This window comes from Hypomesus nipponensis, chromosome 9 (genome assembly GCF_054491055.1).
Source record: "Hypomesus nipponensis isolate SF chromosome 9, ASM5449105v1, whole genome shotgun sequence".
NCBI lineage: Eukaryota > Metazoa > Chordata > Actinopteri > Osmeriformes > Osmeridae > Hypomesus > Hypomesus nipponensis.
In genome coordinates this window covers 12,251,129-12,276,899 of record NC_140369.1, presented here as the reverse complement: position 1 = coordinate 12,276,899, position 25,771 = coordinate 12,251,129, and the positions used below count along the sequence as shown (strand labels likewise).

At 46.7% G+C, this 25,771-nt stretch overlaps 1 protein-coding gene across 2 annotated transcripts in view; it reads right to left on the bottom strand.

The window, feature by feature from the left end:
* Positions 1 to 2,175: 2,175 nt before the first annotated feature.
* The window catches only part of pdzrn3b (PDZ domain containing RING finger 3b), a 69,575-nt gene continuing 45,979 nt past the window's right edge, over positions 2,176 to 25,771 (bottom strand). Inside the window, exons 1-8 of one of the 2 annotated variants that reach the window (XM_084706088.1) lie at positions 17,949 to 18,018; positions 7,967 to 8,220; positions 7,328 to 7,415; positions 5,697 to 5,795; positions 5,223 to 5,285; positions 5,016 to 5,117; positions 4,739 to 4,855; positions 2,176 to 4,552 (exon numbers count right to left, since the gene is read on the bottom strand). In XM_084706088.1, coding sequence (XP_084562214.1) covers positions 3,020 to 4,552; positions 4,739 to 4,855; positions 5,016 to 5,117; positions 5,223 to 5,285; positions 5,697 to 5,795; positions 7,328 to 7,415; positions 7,967 to 8,220; positions 17,949 to 18,017 — 2,325 coding nt within the window. In that variant the 5' untranslated portion in view covers position 18,018 and the 3' untranslated portion in view covers positions 2,176 to 3,019. Of the gene's footprint in view, positions 4,553 to 4,738; positions 4,856 to 5,015; positions 5,118 to 5,222; positions 5,286 to 5,696; positions 5,796 to 7,327; positions 7,416 to 7,966; positions 8,221 to 17,948; positions 18,019 to 25,771 lie in introns of those variants that run through there. The other variant, XM_084706087.1, reaches the window with a different exon arrangement.

Sequence of the window (25,771 nt, the reverse complement as noted above, 5' to 3'; positions counted from 1 at the left end):
ACACTAGGGAATACTAAGTGGTTTCTCCCAGTTTTCCATGTGGTCTTTGCTAGATCTAAATACTCTGAGATATGATATATCATACAGTCTATCCAGCATAGTAATACTGTTAAAGTATATGTACTGTTTTCATGTTCATAACCCTAACATATCACCACATCCTTCAGGCTTAGGTATCCTACTAATACCAGGAATTGTTTACCACTGTTTTGCAACACGCCATTAAGTTAAGATCAGAATACTTACCCTGGATCAACATAAACACCCCAGGCCATAAACAAGAACAGAAGGTTAACTCAGTAAGATGTGATATCAATAAAGAATGGAGAAGTGGGTCAGCTTTTTATTTTGTTTATCAAGCAGTTTGATGTCTTTAATGTTGCATTCAGGATCTGCGTTTCCTGCCCGCTGAATTGTACTTTTTTTCCCAGACAATCCTCATGTTTGCCTCAAATGCCTACCAACTACAAAATTACTTTGATTTTAGGCCAAATTGTTAACCAACAAAACAAATGTAGCCAACTTTCTTTCTGTAGATTTTTAATCTTGGAGGAAATGAGAAAACTATCCATGATTGACATTAATTCAGACTATTCAAAGCCTTAGGTGAACCTGAGAAAAAAACTTTGAAAAGTGGACCAGTCAGTGTTCAGTAAGACATCTCCTCCCACAACAGAATGTAAACAACTCAGGCTGAACAGAGCTAGGCTACAGAGGAGCAGCCTTATCAGTTAATGAATGATTAAACTGGAGTGTCAGCCTTTTCTCTGCACGGTCATTTAAACTGATGGGCCAGCCCAAACACCGGACAGCCAAAAGTACTAAGAGAGAAACACTTTCATTATCAGATAAGAAAAAAGAGAATACATTGGAGCAACAAAGCCAAGAGTGTAATCTTCCTGCATCGGAGGGGGATGGTCCAGAATTGATTGTAAGAGCTTTTTGTTTGCCTTGCATGCCATATTGTTATCTCCCATTAAAGGAGTGTATACACAGCCTTGTAGCCAGACATAAATCATATAGCTTTGGCTCGGTTAGGCTTAAGGAGGAGCAATCAATTACATTCCAGCAGACACAGAAAGTAGCTGAGCCCACTCCCATGGCTCGTCTCATTACCATAATCATCCCCCTCAGCGGTGCAGACACAAACACAGGGATGGGTTTATAAATATTCCCGCCAGTGAGACAATATGTCTCATAGCATCAACGAGAGAGATGTCCTGTGTACATCGGATCAGTCTGTGCTCAGGTCTCAGTGATTTCAAATCTCCGTCTCCATTACTAAAACTGTAATGTAAATAAATGATCTGTGTATTGATACGTTTGCAAGACGTTTTTCTGTCCAGGTTGAGTGGAGAGCCAGGAGGATGCTGGGGAAGCCAGGGGAGGACAGAGGAGGCAGAGGCAAGTGCAGGTCAGAGCCCTGAGTGAAGTAATCAGCCAAGTGTGGATAGCACTCATGTCCCAGAGACACAAGATTCATCACACAGAGCATCCCTCCTGCCAATAATCTGTCATGTTATGACAAAGTTATGACATTTCAAGAGGCCATGACTTGGCTGATTTCACCATAGGCATAATTCAGACGCGTATTGAGGGTTACGTTTGAGAATTGATCACGCTATGTACTGACAGAGTTGACACAGAAGTCTTTTTCTGGAGAAATAAAAACAAACGCATGCTGTGATGACATGAACTGGAGTAAGGGGAAGAGAGGAAGAGGGGTCGTTCAGACAGATGGTGAGAGCCTGCTGTCAGGGACATTCACCATCACCTCAGCTTTGACCTTCCAGGCTGAGGAGTCGGCCACACTGCCAACTCTGCTGCCCTCTTTCTAAACTCATTATGCACATTCCACTTGGACAGACTTTGGTCCAGGTGGTCTGACAGTGCATTATTATTTATCAAACTACGTGATAGAGAATTAATTCAATTCAATACACCATGGTTGGCAGCATTCTCTATAATGATGAGTTTCATCAAAAACGTTTGTGATGATTAAAATCATAGATCAAAAAATGATGCTAAAGTATGAATGAAAAAACAGTAATTCTCTCTGATGAAAGATTCACTATCAATTTCTATTTAATTTCAAATCCAGAGCACGGATCTGATTCATCCAGAGCAACTATTGATTTTCAAATGAAACCCTTAACACAAACCTTAGAAAGCTCATCAAATATAAAACAATAATTTATTATTTCTCTCATTTTACAAGACATCGAATTGTGTAGCCTACTATGGATTTTAAGATGTGTTATTTTCTCTTAATACATGGAGTCCTACTAAGGCAAGGCGACTACAATGTGCTTCAACAACAACACAGAAACCTTTTGATTTTCAATTAACGTCAGAGGAGATTCCTCCTCTAACTGTACATATACAATGATATCACTTAACGATGGTTGTCTGCAGTATGTAACAGATGGCGTGTTGCTGGATGATACTGTTGATAATGTTAAGAATACAGCCGCCTTTGATATCTTCAAACTAAAAACTGTTTGTTTACAATAATGTTTGGTTAATAAATTACAAAAGCCCTCTCAAAAAGGGTAATGCATTGACCTCGAAGGTAAATATTATTGTTTTCTTTCAATATGCATAAGTCATGTATAACAGTAAAATACTGATTATAAAATACTTGTTAAAAACAAAACAAAATATGTAAATGTCGGCTGTTTACTTATGGCACACGGTCTTTACACTCTTACAAAACCTTTCAAAGACCCAAATATTGAGAGACAGATTACCCAATATTATTCAAAATAGCAAGCACAAAGATAGAAAGGTTATTAAAAGCATTTTCAAATCTGTCCTGTCAGAATCATCTTCTAAGTACATCCTTGGAACACTCTGTGGAGCACCTCTAGACCACTTTGGTCAAAAGTTCCTTCAGAAAAGGCTTTTCCTATTTGCTATTTACAAAATGTTGCCACATTGAACGAGGCAGGAATCTCTACCCCAAATGGTAGTGTCCTATTTACAGTACATTACAGCCCTGGGCCAGTGTTCCTGGCTTCTAAACCGTGGTCACTGATAGCAGAGAGTTGTACACTCGCGTGCCATCTGGAGACTTAGAGCCGTGGGTAAGCAGTTCCTGGATTGTCATCCAGTTGTCAAATATTTTCTTGTTCCTCTTTTTATTCATCTTTTTGTGGCTCAGTTCGATGATGTTGGGCTCCTTCTTGTCATCCTGGCTAGCCTGGTCCTTCAGACAGTCAGCTCGGCTCTGCTTCATGAACTCCCGCCGCTGCCTCTGCTCCTTGGCGCGCACCGCATGCTGCTTCCGCTCCTCCTTGCTCCAGTAGCGCCCCATCTTCAGCTCGCTGGCGGCGTCGTCGTCCGTGGTCATGCCGCTGCGCTCCTCGCGGATGCGCAGGGCGCGCTCCTTCAACAGCTTGTCCCTCACAGGCCGCTTGGTAATGTAGCGGGTGCCGTCGCTGCGGATCTTCACCTTCCACTCCATCTTGGCCTCCAGATCCTCAGGGGTCACTGGGTCGCGGCACATGCTCACCAGGCTCATCTGGCTCTGGGCGTACTCCACCGCTGACTTCTGCTGGATCAGCTGCATGTAGCTCTGGTAGTGCTGTGCGTGAGCGGGAATGTGGGCATGTTTGTATGGGGAGTGGTTCTGCCCTAACATCGAGCTCCTCCCAGGCTTGCTTGGCTCTCCCAGTTGCTTCTGCTCTTTCCCGTCTGGTTGCAGGTCTCCCTCTGCCTCCTTCGAGGAAGAGGCCCTGCCTCTCACGGCGCCTCCAGCCTCCTGGACAGGAGAGAGCAGGGGCTTGGGGATCCTCATGTTGAGGCCAGCACTGCCCGAAGCCCCGGCCTGACCTTGGTTTGGAGCTCCACGGCGTAGAGAGTTGTCCGGAGACAGCTCCAGGGTGAGAGGCGTGCTGCGGCAGCTCTCCCCGGTGTTGTAGGCGCTCGAGCTGTCCTTGTCCGACTTCTCCGGCAGTTCAGTGATGTCAGAGAGCTCGTGGCGGCGCGCGTCGATGCTCGTGTTGTAGTTGCGGAAGCCGCTGTTGTGGAGCATCCAGGACTCGCGGTACTGCTCCCTCAGCTGCTGCATCTTGTGGGCGCGGACGATGTTCAGGCACTCCAGCTCGATGCTGCGCAGCTCTTCGTTCAGCAGCTCCAGCTCCTTGTCCACGCCGTCCTGCTCGGAGGCCCCCCCGCCGCCCTGGCAGTACAGGCCCGGCCCCCCCGCGCTCCGCACCTGGCACTTCAGCTCCAGAAGCTCCCGGAAGCGCTCGCACTCGTCGGCGGGGATGCCCAGGAAGTCGACGTCGGCGTAGTCTGCGGAGATGAAGGACTCGCTGCTGAACGGCAGGTCGGCGCTGCCCAGGGTGTCCTGGCTGTAGGCCAGCTTCCTGCGGCTGCTGCCCAGCGTGTTGGAGGCGGTGGTCTGGTCGTCCCCCATGTTCTCCTGCTCGGAGCTCTCGTCGTTGCGCGTGCTCTCGTCGGTGCGGCCAACGCCGCTGTCCTTCTCGTGGTGGGTGGAGAGCAGCGTGGCCGTGTCTGTCGTCCCGCCGTCCTCCTCGCGCTTCTTCTGCAGGGAGACACAACAGAAGGGACTCCTATGTTTTTTCTCACACGGGATATGTTCATATCAGCTACTACATTTTGGCACCTGGTGTCATATTTCAATGAACTCTCTTGGTTCAACTTTGACATGCAGATGAACTTGAAGCGGAATATTGAAGGAATACTCGAGCCAGCGTGCGTGTGTGTGTACCTGCTGCAGCATGCTGGCGGTGAACTGCATGGCCTGGTGGTGCTGTTGCTCCAGCATGTCCATGTGAAGGTCGTCCAGGAAGTCGTTCCTGTCGTCGTCCATCCAGCCCTCATCCAGCTGAGACACACACAGATAGAGATATGGCATCATGAGACTCACATAGCCAAGGCCACACCTCAGCTCACATCTACGGAGGCTTCCAGGAGCTTCTATGGAGTGTGTCTGAAGCAGATTTCATATCCGTGTAGATTAGCTGTGGTGCTGTGCTGTGTGTCACCTGTATCTCAGGCCTGGCCACCAGGAGACAGACGTTCTGGTTCTCCTCACTGGTCAGCAGAGCGACAGCATCCTCACGGTTCTGGATCTCTATGCCATTGATCTGGGGGAGAGAGGACAGGGGGGATGAATCATCAGATAGAAGCTTTGGCATTTTATGAGTGTAAAGGTGTTGGAAGGGTTTCTGTATAGTAAGTCATGGCTTTACCTGGATGATCCTGTCCCCCTCTCTGATCCGGCCATCTTTGGCAGCAATGCTGTTTGGATCAATCTGAAAAACAATGGAGAGGGTAAGGTGTACTGCTTCTGAAGTTGACAATTAGGATTCTGTACATCAACTTATGATGATGGTGCTTCAATAGATAACCAAAATGTGTCACCTTGGGCATTTCATATAAATTAAGGTAAAATAAATCAGGGAGTTGTGATAAGAGAGAAGGGCATTGTCCCCCTGTAGGTATTCTTAATTCAGAAGCATGCTGTCTGTAACCTTGGACTGTCTGTAACCCTTCAATGATAAATTGAGTTTGATACAGAAGACATCCATTACTCTCTTTACACCAAAATACTAGGAAAGAATCAGCAATTAAGGGTGTTTATATGTATATTTGATATATAGCCGAGCATGCATTTACTGCACACCTACTGTATCCTCTAGTTTGATATGTGTAACTTCCCGTACCTCACTGACGTAGATGCCAGTCTCGTCCTCATCATCAGTTCTGTAGCAGACGGTCAGGCCAAGCTTGTCCTGGATGTTGGCTCTGTACAAATCCACCTCCTAGACCAAGAGAAGATGCAGGCAAAGGGTTACACCTCGCTCTATCCATCTGAACTGCATTGATTGAATACAGTTGCAAACTGTGGTCTGGGAACACAGCAACACCAACACATTCACACAAACAATACTGGGTTCAATATGGGATCGTAGACAAAAAGATGCATCAATCCCAGTAATGATAGCTCCAGCTGGGTGCAGGTGGGGCTGTGTGCCTCCACTGACCCAGTGACAGAATGACAGATGGGACCCTGCCTTGCAGCTGAGCACAGGCCCGTTTGTCACTTGTCAACACCTGTAATCTTGAAGATACAGACACTGATAGGAGCTGGGCTGTGCCTTAGGGCACTGGCCAGGAGTGGGCAGAGGGTTAACCAGACAGCCAGAACCACAGCAGCTGACTACTGAAATCTGCCCTAATCCACAACAGAATCCTCAGACAGGGTTTTGTAGAAAAGCTTAGGGTTAGTATTGTAAAGTATTTTAGACACATGCAGGAAGGGGAAGCACCGTACTGTACTGTACGACAGAAATACTAGATCTTGAGCACATAACAATTTAATAGTATTGTTGTTTTCAGTGGCTTTTTGTGACAAAGCCCCTCAAAAGGCTCTGCCTTCAAATCTTGATTCATGTCCACACCACTCAATGGTTTCTTCAGGGAACTACATAACAAGGTCTTTAAATGTTGCATAATACTATTATGTGAAAGGAGTGCTTAGGCATCGTTCATATCAACTTCACATAAATAGCTTCGCTGTGCCATAGTACACTGAAGGAGAAAGATAACCACAACCCTGATCTACAGAGGGAGGCTACAGGACCCCAGGACACTGCCCAGTCTAACCCTTGGATGGAGGGCTCTTCATTAGGAGATGGTGTCTGGGTCTAGGACAGGTTCAGGACTGCTGTGCATCAGCCTGTCTCTGCCCAGGCCGGGCTGCTCTCTGCTGCTTGGTGTTTAATGTGCTGCAGTAGGGTGGTGGGGGTCTGCAGGGGTCATCTGAGGAGCACCCGAAAAGCCCTTCTCAGTCACTACCGTCCTTCTAAATCCTCAGCACGACCCCATCCAGCCACCGCTAATGTGCATCACTAGATCCATCAATCTGGCTTTATTATCTGTGCCATCTAATTATCCACTATACATGATCTCCAGCCAGGGCCTCTGTGACAAGCGTCCCTGCAGAAAGACGCATTAGCAGTTGTCACAAATAAGTAATGATGTCACCGTCTGGCATCTGCTCGGGGCAGGCTGCGGAACAAACCAGCCACTCGATTCCTGCCTGGCCTACATGGCCCGAGTCTTCAGCAGGGTACAGTGAGCGTGGGGTTCATCAATAACCGGGATCTATTGGAGGAGGAGGCCGTGCGGTGACTAACAGAGCCATTGAGCTGGAGACACGGAGGCTAAGTCAGCCCCACTGATGGGACAGCAAGAGGAATATGGCGTCAGCTGTCTGAATGGACATCTTTATAGAGAAAGAGACAGGGAGAGAGGGACTGAGAGAGAAAAGGAGGAAAGCCATTTGTTTAACCTCGTATTCCAGCTCCTCGCGCTCCATCTCTTGCTGTATGCCCTCCAGGAAAACATTGGGGTCGAAGTATGCATGCCCTGGGGGGTGCCTAGGAAAGTGATTCAACAATACATGGAAAAATTAGGAAATACACAGACCACTGTAAACTAATAACACTGTCTGACTGGAGGGGGAGTTGCTTGAGAAAGGAAAAAGAAGTAATCAGGTTACATTCTCCAAGTCCAAACTTGAATCAAGTTAAGATGCGTCTACGGCCTGGGGTTAATCTGAAATTAGCATGCCATGTTTTTAATTTGTCTCTCAAATGAATTAAATGAATCATGATGGATTATTAAAGGGCAACTGTTTCCGCTGCTCTGTGGGCACTTCTCTCTATGCTCATGGCCATCCATAGAGACAAAGTAGATTATTGCATCCAATGCAATATGCGAACAGTAATTAACAAGGCCATCTTAATGTGTCCATGTGTCCCCTAGGGCATGTCCAGAAGTGCCCGCTGTAGCATTTAAATGAACTCGGCATGAACATCTCCTGGTGAACCAGAAGCCGACTCAATCTTAACTTGCAAGGTGAAAGCTAACAGTGAGCAAGAATGAACATGTGTGATGAGGTGTTGAAGCGAGGAGGGCTTGGACTCACTCCTCCGGCAGCAGGTACTGCTCCAGCACAGCCATGGTGGGGGTGGAGGCCGGCAGCTTGGTGAGGGCCATGATGTGCTGGAAGGTGATGTCTGTCTGGGTGCTGATGTCCATCACCTGGGTGTCGGGGCCGGGGTTGGCAGGTTTGGGGCGAGGGGCACGGCGTAGCACCTGAACCATGATTGGCTCCTTGGCAGTGCGGAAGGCCTCCACCGCTTGGTCATGGGTGGCTTTGGACAGGTCCTTCCCGTTGACCTAAACAGACACAGGAACACAAGAAGGAGAGGGTTAGCGTTTGACAGGGCCAGGGGTCTAGGGGTGCTGTCTCTCTGATGAGTGTCCAAATTTACTTTAGATTGAGTTTGTATGTTTCCTATATATATATCCCTTTTTCTTCTGACAAGAAACTACAGTTAAAGCTGCGATAGGTCACATTCATTATAGGAGCTTGGCTGGAACAGGATTGCTGGAACATTATAGGCTGGATAGTAGCGCATCACTCCAAGAAAAAATAATAGAAATGGACATTTCACTGACACTGAGGTGTCTGTGTTGCTGAACAACTCTCAGAGGAGCTTCCTCTTACATGACGCAACATGTTTATAGGGGACAAAAATCTAAAATCTTACCTACCGTATAGTACCTTTAAAGAAATGTGCATCCATGTGGTCGATAAAAAAAAATCTGTTCTGTATATAAAAACTCATTAATAAATTAATATAATGGATGATTAAACCATATTTGTCGGATGAGTACATTTCCTTTTGCACACAAATGGTGGAGCAGTATTCCAGCTACGCAATGACTTATTACAGTCTCTGATACAGGGTTAGAGCCCGACTAAGAAGGATAGGACCTTAATTAGAAAGAGGTCCTTTTTAATTAATCAAGGTTGTTAGAGTGAGCTACACGGAGGAGGCTTCATTTAGCGAAGTCATTTCTCAGCAGAGGAAAATTTGACCTCCTTTGAGAGACAGTGTGGATGCAGTATGTTAACCTGGGAAGATTAATATGAACGGGCTACAGTGTCAGCGAGAAAAGGCAAATTAACTTTAGATGAGCCACTAAAGCCAATCCTCTTCAGCTCTGATGAATGAGGAGCACATACCCTCCACATCCTCAGCATGAATAGAACGTGCCAGTGGATCTTCCCCTAGAATCTCAGTTAGAAAAATCCAGCAGAGGGTACGGAGAGGGGGGCAGGAGCCTTCAGAAGGAGGCCAGGAGAACACCAGAGTTGGGTCCTCCTGCACCCAGCGCTGTAGACCCTGCGTCAACAGACCGCCTCTTGGCTTATCTGCACTTCAGCAGAGTTTCAGCAAGTTCCGCTCTCAATCAGCACAGGATTTGGAATTTGTTGGTTTGTGATTCCTGGACGTGTGGAAGCTTTGATAACATCTAAGCCCCGGGCCCTTCTCATTTCACAGGCTTGTCACGCTCCTTACTCACACACACATGCACACATGTACACACTCTCACACACCCATGATGAAAACTTGCATGATTCAAAGAAACTCAAAGTTGATGCAACATGGTTGAACCTAGTCTTAACATACGTTGGAATACATATGGAATATTATTCATCTGTTTCACCCATTCCAGCAATCTCTGTCACTTACACACCCAGGCAAAAACATAAACACATTTGGGGATTAATTTTCAGAAGCTTGAATACTGTTTCCTCTGGCCATGTTAGTCTCATTCTAATTCACAGCAGCAGTTTACTAGACTTATCTGGGATGCCATGTGACAGCACTAGCAGTAATGTTCCCCATGATCCTCAAAATTAAGGAGAGGGAGAGGGAGAGGGAGAGAGAGAGAGAGAGAGAGAGAGAGAGAGAGAGAGAGAGAGTAAGAGAGAGAGAGAGAGAGAGAGAGAGAGAGAGAGAGAGAGAGAGAGAGAGATCAGAGAGAGAGAGAGAGAGGGGGAAGGAAGGACAGAGTGAGTAGGGAAAATTGTTCACTTTAACTTTTGAAGAGGTTATGTGCTCACTAATAACCAGAGAGGATTCATGCTAATCCCACCCTGTTGGATAATTGGATCATCTTCGATGGTTTCGACTTCCTCTTTTCCTACATTATAACCTGGTTAGAAAGTAATAGCTTCCTCAATGTGAAATTGTCATTGACGAATTATCCACAGAATTATGGAATGTTCATGGAATGAGAGGGTTCTGCACAATCAACATGGAAAGAAAACTAGACAAGCATATTTATGAGACATTGAGTACTTCCATGCATAAACACAAGGAAACTCTTATTCCTATCTTCCCCTTCTTTCTTTCTTTCTTTCTTTCTTTCCATTCTATCTTTCTTATGGGTCTACTGTGATGGTTCAGATCAGCTGAGACAGGGAGCAGAAGTGTGGTGTGTGTGCGTGTTTCTCTCGCCTCATTTCCCAGGAATCTCAGTGGCCCTTGAAGGCAGCGACCCGGAGACAAAGCTTGGCCCCTCCTGGAGAGCTCTGAGTATTCTGCCTCAGTGGCCTCAATGGGCGAGTCTCTCTGAGTCAGTGAGGGTGTCCCACCAACCCTATCCCCCCCCCCCTCTCACCTCTGACACAGAGCAATCCTGCACTACGCTGCATAGCGCGATGACAAAACTAGACAGAACTTAATTTGTCATTTCAATTTATGTTGCAAGCCAACATGCTGATTAGTGAACAAATCTTCACCCGGTACCTTCTTCAAAACAGAGGGCTTGCAGCTAGCCTGCGAAACGACACGCTCCACAAAGCACATGGTAGAAAGGAGCAGTGAAAATGTATTTATAACTCAAAAATTGTTTATTTTATCTGAACAAATCAGCAGACATACCCCTAAAAGTTCTTAGCTGTAAATAAAGTCTAATGCATGGGAAAATTGCATAAGGAAATTCCAAACACTCAATTGGTCTGCTGACACAAAGCAGCAATGACTGGCATCTCCAAAGGATTGTTTAAACATTTCACACCCCCTCTGGAAAATCCTATTTAATGACAGGAGGGCAGCACGCTCCGTCTTGAAAGGAATAGTAATGAGGTAGGAATCATCTGCCTGGTGTCACTCATAGGGCCCTAGAGCCAAACCCTCAACGCTCTCTGATGAACACATCAAATCACTTTGAGGATATACTGTATATAAAAGTCTTCTATTTCTCTCTGGTTCCAAAACCTGAATGTAAAGTGTGTATGTCTGTTTGGAGGGTAACTAACTCATTTGATCTTCTTAGTGGGCCGTATATGTGAGTCTCTGATCAAGTTGTTGGTAGCCCGCTACGTCCTGAGGGTAATTAGGAACAGCAGACAGCCACGCTACGCTGACATGGTCGCTCTCACACTCTGACTCACCGCTGGAATGCTAATCCGGCCAGATTAAGACCTTCGCAGGTGTGGGTGGGTGTGTGCATGCGTATGTATTAATCTGTGTCTAATTGCTGATTTACTGCCAAAAAAGCTTTTCTGTCAGGTCTGCGAGGCCTGACACTTTTATGTCATCGAAGGTGTGCTAAATGATGTGTTGAAAAAATCTGAAATGTGATAAATGAGATCATCATAAAATGGGTTTCAATATATGTATATATAAATAAAAAAGAACATAATGGAAGAGAAACTGGGAGAAAAAAGGGGTGAATGAAATAGAAAGTCTGTCCAGCATGGTGAAAGTTTCCTTGAATAACAGAACGTCAGGGAACCCTGGGAAGCTCAGTCTATAGACAGCAGCTCCCAGGGCCAGGAGCAGAGCAGGCTCCTTTCTCCTCTAAAGATTCCCTTTCTGCTCCGATTCACTCCTTAAGCACATTATGCAGTCGGCACATTACAAACAGAGAGGGTTGACGTGATGAGATAGAGAGAGAGAGAGAGAGAGAGAGAGAGAGAGAGAGAGAGAGAGAGAGAGAGAGAGAGGAGGGAGAGGGAGAGGGAGAGGGAGAGGGAGAGGGAGAGAGAGAGAGAGAGAGAGAGAGAGAGAGAGAGAGAGAGAGAGAGAGAGAGAGAGAGAAATAAAGGAAGAAAGAAGACTTGAAGGCTTAGTTTCAGTGGGCCTAAAGGACTTGAGTGGCAGTGGAAAAGTTGTGAATGCGGGTCAATTCAGCCTGAAACCACAGTTAATCTGTCTTTTATTTCACTTTTACCATTTCACAAAAAGCAGTCCAACTCAGGAAGCTTGGTTTCAGTGAACGTGTATGCATCTACGTTGCTCAAAGACTTCAAACACAGCAGTCTTTATTTACTGCAACAAGAAGGCTTACTGACAATTACAGACAAAATTGCAGAAAACAAATGGTTCCTACAGGCATGGCAGGCTGAAAAAGACACTACTGTTTACTTGCTCCCAATCTGATTAAAGCATTGGACATTCTGATGACACAAAATCAATCAAATACCCAAATCACTCCATCTAATCAACCCATATAATGAGCAAAGCAGACGAGATGGTCTACCTATCTAGTTCCTCCAGTGCCTCCCACAGTGCCCAATGAAAGCCAACGGCTCTGTTATAGATGACGCACACTCTACAAGACAGGTGCTCTGGCAACATGCTGTTTGTGTGTATTCACATTAAGCCATCATCATCTTAATGAGCCCCTCAACAGTCAAGCGGCAGGACATCCAACATGCACAATAGCGATTGGCTTGTCCATTCAAATATGACCGTGAGTAAAGGCACCCAGCCAAATCACACAGTGATTGTCAGTTGAAAGGGACATAAAAAGATCATTCTCCCCCCCCTGTTGGAGTATCCTAGCTTTTAGTCCTAGGTGGCCCGCTTTCGCAGGTCACAGTCAAACATACACCCAGCCTCCATATTCATAAGAACACCAGGCTGGGATTGTAGGCTGGGGCTTGTGCTGAATGGGCGCTCTGGGAGGCTCCACTCTGCAGCCAGATAATGAGGAATAATGACCCTCCATCATCTGCATCAAAATGGCCCCTGCTTCTTGGTGCTCTTTAATAAGTACTTACGGCCCTCTGTCAAGATGTTTTATTCATGACGGGGTGTACATACACTGGGGACGCGTCGCTCTATTCATGGGGTACCCACACACCCGCCATATGATGTCTTCATCAGGTCCTGTCTGCCGTCTTACATTCACATTTGACATTTACATTATAAAGCTCTCTCTGTAATGTCTGGTGTTTGTAAACCCTCTATGGATTCTTAACTGTACATTACTACTGAGTTAATATGTATCGAGTTAATATTGCACCTGTTTGCAGCTTTATCCAAAAAGATTGATCTGTCACAGATCACATATCACTGTTCTGTGTGGTCAAGATGTGTCCTGTTATAACGATCAGCCCAGCCTGTGTCTGTGTATCTACATTCCCATCGGTGTCCCCAAGATTGCTTCAAATGTCTTTCCATTTATGACATTGGCGGGGCCTTTGTGTAAAATGTAATCATCTGTGTCATTGGAACGACCTCAGGTGTTTATGTCTTAAATGTTGGAGTGGGTCCAGAGAGTATGTCATGTCATTCAACAGTGAATGAACAGCAATGCTTCACACTGACCTCACATAAAGCTTCCACTGAACAGTAACTGTCCCCCCTTTGTAACATAACATAGAGCCTCTGCCTGGGTCTATTTCATCTGTGACACTTCACAGCGGGTGAACACCAAGGGTCTGGCTTATCTTTCCCGTGTTTAGTCTGTCGACTGTCGTGTTTGTAAATACAGTGACGACATTCGCTTTTAAGTGTGTCCTCCACTCGTGGCGCGGGGTGTGTTTGTTGTGTCTGTCTGTGTTGTGTCCGTGCTGTGACTGATCCCACCCCCGGTGCCATGTGGCATGTGCCGGGGTGGAGTGTGGAGAGAGAAGGGAGCCAGTCTGAGCTGGAGTGAGCCCTCCCCTGTGGCTGCTAGCCACCTGCTCCAGTGTTGAACAGATGTGGAGGCGCACCAGGGTGAACCTGCCTGTTATTATACACACAGTTCTGGCCCGACTGGGCCTCCCCCCGCCTCTAACGGCTTTGTTTCTCCACCCTGCCTCTGTCAAGCCTCATTAGCAGACAGGAGGCCGAGGTGAGCGTACTGTCTCTGCTGCTCCTTCTGTCATGGCTGCTTTCATGACAGGGGTCCTGTCAGTGGGGGTCAGGGCCATGTTGGACAAATATTTTCATCTCATTCGTCTGTCTGGGTAGAGACACGTCAAACGTTTCCTTTTTTTTCTTCTTTTGCCACCGTGCATTGTTTCCATTTGATGATCCAATACAAATGTAAAATATCAGTATTTACTGTAAACATCAGCATTATATACTGTACAAAGAAGATCTCCTCCTTAGACAACCCAGAACTGGGTCTGACATCAAATCACTTAGCAACTAAACCAATCAGTCACTTTTTTTGCACTGATTAATTCTATAGATCCATTTCCAAGCAGGCTGACTGTAATGGGCATCGAGAGAGGGAGCTGCAGGGTTAGTTCAGCCTGGGTCAAAGCCTTGTGTTGGAGCTCTAATTAAGCTCAGGGTCTAATACACAGACACAGACAGGCGCCGCTGCTATTGCATGGCTCTTGTGGTGAGATTAGCTTCCCACTGTCAGGCTGCAGAGTTCCCAGCTCTCTACCTTCACTGTCGGGACAAAGAATCCCTGCATGGATCTGGCCATAGAGGAGGAAATATGGGGTTTACAGCTGTTACCCAGGTCAACTTATTATGGAGGGAAGCAGCCCAGAACCATCGCTCACTCTGTCCCTCAACTCCAATATTATAGACAGAACATTCGAAAAACTCTGATTCCCCTTGATTCGTGCATTTTCATGGCAAGAGATGAATAATTCTTGTGATTAGTCATTGACATGTAAAAATAAATCAAAAACATATATCCAGTAGGTAAATCTGGACAACACATCTCTGTGTCTTGACAAAGGCTCGGTTATCCCCATCTAAAAGCAGTTTAAGCTAAGTGACTGTGAGAGACAGTCAAAATGTTCTGCCTCACTACGTCTCCAGAGAGCAGTGTAAGAGGGCAGAGTGGGCACAGTGCCAGGAGCCCTGATCAAAAGCATCCGTGTGTGTGTTTGTGTTTTAGTGTGTGTGTTCTATCAGGGATTGTAGCAATGCTGCTGCCTGATCTCCACTGTATGAACCTGCTGACACAGACCTCCCTGACTGTAGCCCAACACTTCACGCACAGCTCCAGGACATTCATTACCAACACACGCCCAGGCCAACACACACACACACGCACGCTTACACACACCCTTTTGAACTCTTCAGTAAGGCACCCGCATGTCACAAAATTTGGCATGCGCCTGTGTGCACTTGGGCACGTGCGCATGAGGACAGACAGATGCAGGCATGCATGCCCTCACACACACTGAGAGGGCACAGAGGTCTGCAGCATGCCTGCTGACCATGCAGGGCCCATGCAGAGATATCCTGACAGTTCAACCCCAACACCTGGAGGTGTTACTTTACTGGTTTTTATTGACAAAAGGCAGTTCCTATAGAAATGCCTTGTTTCCATTGGATGTGACAGTGTGTTGTACTCGTCAAAAGCAAATTATCCAAATTGTGAGTGACCAAAATCTAACTTTTACGTTTACGCTTGATCCATCATCATGCGGCCATGCTCGCAAAAAGCCCCAAGCAACAAAGACTTCATTATCTTTTCAATTAGAGACAGTGCAATGGTGGACTGTTAATGGGTTCTTCCTAGCCTAACGAATATTGCTCTTTCACCATTGGCTGTTTGCTGCCAAAAATAGAGCCATTCACCCTAAAGCAGTGACTCTATTAAGCGAACCAGAGACAGATAGAGCTGTTCTATACTGCATGGAAAGTCAAATTGCCATGTTACGGCAATGTCACATTCAGAGCTCGGTTCAAAGTCGCAGACATTCACACTTTCACATTCACACATTCACATTCTATAGATCATCTGATCCATTCACACAAGGTGTCTCTCGAGAATATCAGGTGTATTCTGTTATGCTGCTGTGAGGCATGTCTGGTGCTAGCTAAGTGATGTTAACGACAGTAAAGTTGCTCAGTGGGCTCTGTCCCAGCTCAGGCAGACAGCTGTGGCTGCCGGGGTCATTGGCAACGCAGGGGGGATGCCATATGACCAGCAGTAGAACCCCGACAGCAAACAGCCTGCCAATCAAGCTGAAGTGACAGGCAGGATGACAGAGTTGCTGTGACCGAGGTGAGAGGAGGACAAAGGAACAGATCAGTCTTGTCCCGCACCATCTTCTGCCTGCCATCTTCAGATTGGGAAGGGGGAAGGGAGAGGCGAGGCAGGGGGAAGGTGGAGGGGGGGGGGGCGGGGTTGCTCCTTTCTGATCCCAACATCAGCTGTTTGATTTTCTAACTCCAGAATCCATTTAGCATCTCAAAAAAGCAGGCCCACCCTTCGCGGTAAAGCTTTTAGTCATTTTTGAGGCGGCCCTGGCATGATCAAAGCGAGGCGATTTGCAGACCCAAAGCTGAGACTGCTCTGTCATCTCCCACTAATGGGGCAGAGCCGTGTTTTGGGGGATAACGAGGAAGACAGACAGAGAGCTTCATTAGCTTCCTCCAGCCTGCCACGAGCCACCCAGCCGCCTGCTCCCAAAATGGGCATGTCGTTTGCTGTGATAAGACGACAAGACAACACGGCTGCCGCCCGTTATGGATGAGCAGCGGGAACAAGAACACGCTGCTCTGCTCTCAAGACAACAAAGTCGGTCTCAGTCTTACGCTTTGAACCACGGCTTTGTCTGGTGCCTCGAACACACAGGATCTTCCTCATTAAACGTGAGCACAGCAAAAAGGTTAAAGATGAAGGAACTATTATGGGAGAGTTGGTTGATTTCTGTGACAGCGGGAGTCTGAGAAGAGGAAAGAATGGTCACAAAACCCCAAAGAGCTTCATGAGAAACGCCCTCTGCTGGGCATGGAGCACACTACACTCCATGCACAGCGTTGAGGTTAGCAATTCTCTACGCAAGGAACTTTTTCATTCACCATTTAAAAAATACAATACAACTTGATCTACCTTGAGATGAGCAGCTGATGCAGACAGCGGCTTCAAATGCGGTTCAAATGAGGACAAGACGGTTCTCAGAGAAACGATAAGAGATGGTGGATGACTTCTCCTTGTTCTGTTTCTTATGGCTAAAAAGTAGAACCACGCTTTTTGAAATCAGTACCCTGAGTCAGACAATAAAACTATAAATCTTTGATGTATTTTGTTAAGTTATGGCTGGGGTTCATTTCTGTGCATGAAGACCATTAGGACAGCCACATTGCACACATATCATATTGTATAACAATATTGAAGGAATAACAGCCCATTCTTTACAGATAACCTTTGTACAAATAAACTTTGCATCAGAATTCCAAATGCGATAAAGGGCTTTTGAATGAAAACATACCCTTTTTTTGTACAAAGAGTGTACATAACATGCCTTGTCTATTTCTTTAGAAAAGAATGTGCAAAATAAGCAAGTAAGAGTGTTAAACATAAACCTTCGATGAAGTCAAACAGGGGTTAATCGCAGAAATGACAAAGTCAGCACTGTGTTGACAATGAGGAGGTGGGTGTGTGGTGAGCACACACTAAAAGATACATTCAGAGCCTTGTCACTCCATCATCCTTTCTTTAACTAAAGATCTTCACCTCTCCCTGACCCTGCGCACAGAGATCACACTGATGCCCCGAAGGGGGCAAGCCAGACAGACACAACTCCACTCTATTCTGCTATACTCTGCCCTGCTCTGCCCTTCTTATCCAAACCACACACATGGGTGAGGACATCAGGGAAGCCAGAGCAAAGAAAACAAGTCTGATGCCAGAGGAGAAGCTCCACAACTATCATCTAAAAACGATTATGTTTTTTTTTTACATAAAAAGTAGGAAAGAAATTGAAAACAATTCTGCCAGATACAGAAATTTGACTAAATAGAATTCTGAAAAACAGTAGACTTATCCAGAAAAGCAACATTCATCAAAGTTTCTTCCCATAGTTCTGTACCAAGTTTCATGAGGAGACAGTAGGAACAAGTTAAGCCTACCTGGCAGACTTCATACAGCAGTTTGTACTGCTCCTGTGGCTTCTGCAGGGTACAAAGGCTGCATCCCATCATGGAGGAGAGAGGGGTCTCACCATCCAGTCTTCCCCTCTAGCCAGACAGGCAGGAAGAGATAGGGAGATATGTTGATCTGCTTCTCTCTCTCTCTCTTTCTCTCTCTTTCTCTCTCTCTCTCTGTCTCTCTCTCTATCTCTCTCTTTCTCTCTCTTTCTCTGGAGTGCCTCACATAGAGCTTGACCACACAAGTCAGCTTGTTGTCCCTATACTCTCAAGCCCAGGAATTGGCTTTAGGTTTAGCTTTTAGATTGACATAAAGACTGCCCTGCTCGTATGTGTGATTGACTGAGAGGGAGCACACTCTCAGTCTGTCCCTCAGTAACTCACACACGCTCCCTGGCTCTCTGAGCTGCGTCTGCTCTCTGTTAAGCCTGCTGGGGCTAGTGCCACCACACAGTCTAGAGACACCCCCTCATGCATATTAAGTGTTTGCTTATTGAATAATCATGAGGGGGGCTGTCCCACAAAATAGGGTGAGTCAATAAAGGTAGAATGTAGGTGCCAACTATGCTTAATGTAGAAGGATTCATTAAAACTCATAGCGTCTATTTTCTGCCAAGACAAAGTGAGTGACACAGAATCTTTTTTTGTGTTCACAGCAAGCAAACCTGACTCTCAAGGGGTCAGAAAAGCGTGTCATTCATAACAGCTCCACAATTCCTTTTGAACATTTGAAGAGTCTGACAATGAACTCAGCCCTATGAAAAGAGGATTGGAGTCCTTTGTTTCTATCTAAGGATTGAGGAGAAAGTTATGAAATACTTTCTCATGAAAGGGGAGATTAGATAGTATAGAATGGATATTTCCCTGTCCTCTGCTGAATGAAGTCTTTATTATCATGAGTCATGACCTTTGGCAATTGCATTGTCAGAGAGTGTCCATTCTCTCTCAATGTATGTAGGATAACAGCCAAACAAACAAACAAACAAAAAACAGCCTGGATGTTTACCTCAGACTTCACGGTCATAGAGAGCAGGCTTCAGCCGGCAGAGCATCTGATGCTAAGTGACATGTCATTCTCTGCGTTCTCGCCGTGTCCCAGTCCAAGTCGGGGGCTGCTCTCAGCACAGCGGCATCTGACAAAGGGTCATCTCCGATGTCGCAGACCTGGCATCAACCCTGCCCTCCACTCTGGTGCCACGCAGCCAACCAAGCCCAAATGCCAATTAGTGCCAACAAGCAGGGCGCTGGGTGGCCTTGCGTATTACGACCCGGGGGCGTCAGGGTGCTCCCAAAAACAGACTGCTTCTGTCTAGGCAGCGCTACTGCACTCTCCGCTCACGCAATTACTGACACACCACCTCGTCCAGTCTGATGTCACTTGGCAGGCAGACCCAACATGCCTGCACCTAGAGGGCTGGGAAATGTGGTCTCTTGACGCCAGTCCAAACACAACACACACGCCCGTCCCAAAGTCCTACAGCATGTCCAGGCGCATGACGTGACATGTCAGTATGGATGGCGTGACAATCCATGGTAACATCTCCGAGAGAGGGCCACTCTGACATTCTCACCCCATCGCCCTCCCAGCCAGGATATCATTCCCCGCCTGTCAGAGGGAAGGTTATCAACAAAGGAAATATTATTTCAGACACTCGTCTGCAGGGCTCCAGCCCATATCCGCTCTGCTCCCGATGCTAGTCTGAGGTGAGCCCCAGTGTTTGGCTCCCCGACCTGGATGTAGGACATGGTGGGAGAGGTGGGGGTCCCGAGGGGCCTCCTGGTGTTGACACTGGTTCATGAGCATGGAGCAGAGGGTTTCCTCTGGCCCAGATGTTTCCACAGATGCCTATCAGCCCAGCAGTCCTGCCTGCTCTGCTGCGGCGCACCACAATCCTCCTCCGACAGGAAGACCTCTGTTGCTCCCGTCTGCGCCATCCTGTCAGTTTCTTCATCTCCCGTCTCTGCTGAGGAACAGCTTGGGGATAATCATCTCCTTTCCCACCGTTGTGGTTTTCAAAAGAAGGTGCACGTCTTAACAACAGAGATTATATGATCATTTCACTCTGCTGATGAGTGTTGATAAGAAGACTGCCACAGGCAACCTGCAGGGATACCTGTATTTGGTAGGAGCTGCAATTATAATCAGCGGAATTGTGTGTAAACTCAGACTGAAAGCAGGGGTTGGGTCCCCATGGTCATTGTGTGATTAACTGAGCACCATAGAACATATTATTATGCTCATCTTCTCTGTTGCCATAGGGAGCCTAAGGCTGGGATAAAGGAATGATTTTGAGAAGATTCTCCTAACTCATTTTTATTTTACAGCATGGAAAAGAACATAGAACACTGAATCCATAGTTTATCCAACATGAAGAATTCAGACAGAGACTGTATGGATTGGCGGACGGAACAAGTGCTCTTTGGGGACTCCAGAATACTGTCGCTGAATTAATTCATTTCTTCTTTTTTTGGTCACTGATCAGTTGTTGCCTTGACAACAGCTGGTTTATATCCCTGTCCCTGTGCATGGGGACTGTGGAACCTGTCCTTTTGGGACATTTGACCCGTGGACTCGGGAGAGAAAGACAGCTCAACCCTCCTTCATTAGAGAAACGCACAGTAGGTCAAACCGCCTTCACACAGAACCCTGTTAACAAGTCACACCTAAAGTCATTATGTCATGTGGCTTGTCATCATAACACTGGGGGGTTTGGGGGAGGTGGTGGTGGTGGTGGTGGAGGGGGGTCCTAGGAGGATGGAGACAGATGAGGCAGGTTTGAGGGCTGTGCGACTGTGTCCTCCTCCTAATGAACTGGGGGGTCCTCTCCCAGAGCAGCTCCCTGTGCTGGCTGAACGCTTGGCCGGATCATTCATATTCATGGCCGCTCTGTTGTCCCAGTGGACCCAGTTTACCAGTTGAGGTTTTAACTACAGCAACAGAGGGATCCGGTGACTTGCTGCCTGCCACACGCACTACCAAACTCCTGACCAATCACTTAAGCCTTCTCTTGACAGAGACACTGCTGAGAATATCCCTGTCTTAACTCGCCCTCCAATCATTTACATTTGTTGGACCGGATCTTCAGAGTACGTAATTTAAGCAATTTTGTGGCACGCCGCTTTGGATCAAAGTGTCTGCTAAATGAATAAATATAGAGTGGGACTCCTCAGACCACAGGTGGAACAGTGGGTGAGCACTTCCCTCCATAGGTGGCATATATTTACAGACAGTGAGCTGACCGGTCTATGACTCTAATTTGACTAATTAAGGATTGACTGGAGGCTCTGGGGCAGGGTTAACAGTGTGTGGACCTCAGGCAGCCCTGGTGCTGATCCCCAGTAGTGCTTAACAGGGTTATCCAAGCTGAGCAGCCTGGCCGTACCTCTCTCCCAGGGTCTTTACCCAGCCACCGAGTTAATGGAAGCTGACCTTGACATTTCAACACGCCACACATGAAAATGTCAGGCTATCATTCTCTCCTTTGGGGACCGATCGACCGTCCAAGTGTTAAGAAGCACGGTCGTTAGACCTGAGCGTGGACCCAATGTTACGTGAGAGGATGAGAGAGAAAGAGTGTGTGTGTGAGGGAGGGAGAGAGAGATAGAAAGAGTAGAATAGAGAGAGAAAAAAAGAGAAAGAGAGACAGAGCAGGGGCTTAGCTGGGTGTTGAGACAGGGTCCAGAGGGGTGAGGAGGTGGAAAAGTGTGGGGAAGGTGGAGCCTGATGGCTGGTGGTGATAACACTGAAAGGCTTGATGGACAGCTCCTTCTCACACTCTGATAAGGCAACATCCAGACAGCAGGAGAGGGGGGGGGGGGGGGGGGCGTGGGAGTGCATGTGCCAGTGTGTGCGTGTCAGTGCCACATCAAAGAAGACACATTGTCCTTCTGGCCTGATGTATTCATATCATCATTGTCACATTTGCTTCTATGTGACCACTGTGAGCTCCACCAGTAGAGAGGAAGGTGGTGAGTCTGCAGGCTCCTTCAGTATGAGTCAGGACCGACAGAGATTAGCGGTCACCTCTGGGAATATTCCGGTCCTGAGCTCTGGTCTTGGGACCTGCACATCATCCCCTCAATCTACAGACAATAAGGACGAGGATCTGCTTTTCTAATGGATTCTCCAGGTGGAGCAGAGACAGATGTAGAAAGAGAGAAAGAGAGTGTGTGTGTGTGTGTGTGTGAGAGAGAGAGTAATAAAGAGAAAGATAGAGGAAAATAGAGCAACAGAGTGATAGAGTGTGAGCAGGAGGATGGACACCAAGCAGAGGGGGTCATTGGAGTCCCTGTGCTCTATTCCAGGCCTTTGTGGCTCATGTGAGTGTGTGTTCCCGTGTGTACTGTATGTTCATGTGTGTGTGTTTACTTGTGGAACACCAGCTTGTGTATTATTCATCAGAGAGCTGTCATTGTCACTCTGAGCCACAGATGCAGGTCCAGCAGGGACCCTGGCCAGGGAAGGACATCCAGCACAGCTTAACCAGCCATGCCATCTCTTTCAACTGAACATTACAACTGGCTGTGTAGGGACACGGCTACAGAGTGGTAAAGGGGCATGATGTGACCACAGTAAATCTGCTCACACAGTATGACAATATAGTTACTGGTTAGTTATATGTGTTGCCGGCATGAACAACTCTCTACATGATAAATATAAAACATTTATTCATTTTAGGGGAAAAATAATGTCCTCAATAATGATATATTTCCAGTCATGTGAAAAGCAGCAAACAGAAAACCTGTGGTACAATCACTTATTGGAGTTATTATTTTCCATGTTAAAGTGTCATTCTACACACAATGTTCCTATTAACGACACTGCTGCCTCACCAGCATGTACTCAGCAGGAGTTAACAACAATATCCCTATCTTGGTCTAATGCACCTGGTGGGATATGGGAAAACCAAACACAATCACTCTAGAAAACACACTGCCATATCTGATACAAATATCAAACTTGATGCCAGATAGGAAAGCAGATCCATCACTTTTAAGTTAATCTACACACAGTGAGCCACGGTTCTCAGGCAAAAACAGACAGAAAACAACAAAAACCGTGTTCACACGAGAGAATACACAACCGCAATCTGCCTTTCTAACTGTGTGCGTGGCTCACAGCTGCTGTCAGGGGAGACAGATGGATCTAAATGTAAATAAGGGGCTTGTGTTGACGGAGTGACTGTGGCTGTGGTGGATGGACTGCCCTGCTCTGCACTGACCCAGGACCTCTGCCACAGACTGAATTAGCGACCACCACAGGTCATCCAAACCATCACAACCTAACCTTTGCTACTATAAAGATTCTGGAGCAATTGCCCACTGGCAAGGTATCATAAAAACTGTTTACAGCTAATTATCCAAATGCCACGCTATTCCTCCACGAGGTAACTCATGGCGCTTGTCAACACACTTATTAGGTGGGATATTAAAGGAGCTCATATTTCATCTTTTCTCTCCTGTGCTGAGGGCTGAGCCTGCTGGTGCAGCTCTGTGGTGGGGCCCCCGGCTTCACATGAGTGTGCCTGCTGGTGCAGCTCTGTGGTGGGCCCCCCGGCTTCACATGAGTGAGCCTGCTGGTGCAGCTCTGTGGTGGGGCCCCCGGCCTCAAATGGGTGAGCCTGCTGGTGCAGATGCGGGCACCGGCTCCTGTCAGGAGCTCATCACCCATCAGCCCTGGTGACAGACCTGCCAGCTCTGTCGCCATGCCTCATGGGAGTAGAGCGAAATGATGGAAAGTAAAGATGTAGGGAGAGAGGCAGTGAGGGGTGAGAGCACAAAGCAAGGCTGCAGAGCTACGCTGAGAAGGGACAGTGAGTGAGGAGACCATGGCTGTAAGAAGCTGAATCAGCATCTGTGTATTCCCAAGGGGACTGTCCTGTCTGTCTGACAGGACTCTGGCAGGAGAGTTACAGGCAGCATCCATGTTCAGGACACATCTCATTACATTACAGCACTCCCCCAGATGAAGGGCTTGGAGTGAGCTCACTGACAGGTGAGTGAGTGACGCCACCATGACATCACCTCACTGACCTGCAGCCCAGAGGCGGATGACTATTGCAGCCGTCCCCCAGTCAGCCCTGATAGATGAATGCGGAACAAGCAGAAACAATATTATCCTGCACCTAAACGTTCCTGTCTGTCCTACTTCACGATATGTTGAACGAAGGAAACTGAAGCATGTTGACTCTGCTAGTTGACTATCAGGGGAAGTCAGTAAATCTCTGTCTGAGCCTTCCCCCCCCCCCCCCCCAGGTCCCACCAACCCAACCATCAATGTTAGCCCATTATTCCCACTAGAGAGAGAGAGAGAGAGAGAGAGAGAGAGAGAGAGAGAGGGAGGGAGGGAGAGAGAGAGAGAGAGAGAGAGGGAGGGAGGGAGGGGGGAGAGAGGGAGAGAGAGAGAGAGAGAGAGAGAGAGAGAGAGAGAGAGAGAGAGAGAGAGAGAGAGAGAGAGAGAGAGAGAGAGAGAGAGAGAGAGAGAGAGAGAGAGAGAGAGAGAGAGAGAGAGGGGGGAAATCCCCACCTTCCTGATGTTTTGTCAGTCACTGAATGGTTTCAAAACAAGGCAGACACTTCTCTCTACATGTGCCAGAGATCCTCACCATGGCCATCACCTCTATTGCTGTCAAGCTAAATCAATACATGCATCATACATTATGCAGAAATGCATATAGGAATACATATATGTTACTCTCACAAACAGTAATATATTAGACCTCTATAAGCTACGTAGAGTCATTTTATTGTGTATTGGATTAAGCTACAGAAACAAAACAATTTTGTTTAGGGCATTTTATATTTTTTTGATCTAATGAACTCAATCACATCTATGACTGTAGTGTTGCTTACAGTCTGTAGATGCTGCAATCACATCTATTGCTGTAGTGCTGCTTACAGTCTGTACATGCTGACAAGCTATTGTTGCTGACAGAGAAACCAGGCACTGCAAATAAAGTCCTCTGCTCACCCTCTCACCCAGGCCACTGACACGTCTGCTAATGCAAACCTGGTTTCCCATGAGTGAATTCAATAAGCAACTCCTAGAGTATCAACGTCCAATCTATATTGCTGTTCCACTTCCCTCTCTCCTTCCCTGAGTGACAGATAACTAAAAGGTCACTGCTTTTAGCAGGTAAGCACTAATTTTATTATTGAAAATGTGGATTTAATTCATGACAGACGTCATTACTAAATGCATTGAAAACTATTTTCACTTACAGTACAATTCAATGGATTTTGATTGTCAGTGCTTCACTCACCAACCCTGTTCATATATGCAGAGCAGGTTTGGGGGATCTTCCATTTGTCAAACTGCAAAGAACAAATGTTACCCACAAGAATAAAAGCATCTTTTATTTTTACCATTTATAAAATGATTCCTTTTTACAGAATGAAAAATGGATGATTGTACTTAGTGATGAGCATTGACTTTTTAACTCATTGGGACTACAATATATCTCCCACAGGTGTTCTTTTGTGGGTTGTGTTTGAACAAATAGAGGATGCGTGTTTATGTCTAGGCCAATCTGCACCGAGTAATTTACATTAGGTTGGGAATGGGCAAATGGCTGTGAAGAGCAGCTCTCCCTGTGGAGGTTTCTTTGTATGCAGCTCCCAGTCCTGCGTTAGCAGCACCCACGTGCTTCTCTGAGTATTATTTGCGCAACAGAACCCCAGAATGTAGTGTGTTTGATCCAAAAACATTTGAACCGCACATTTAGACTCTCCTCGCGTCTCTCCAAATGGATAGGGGGAAAATAAACGGTCTGATTTCAAGGAGCAGCGGCCATGTCATTCTCCTC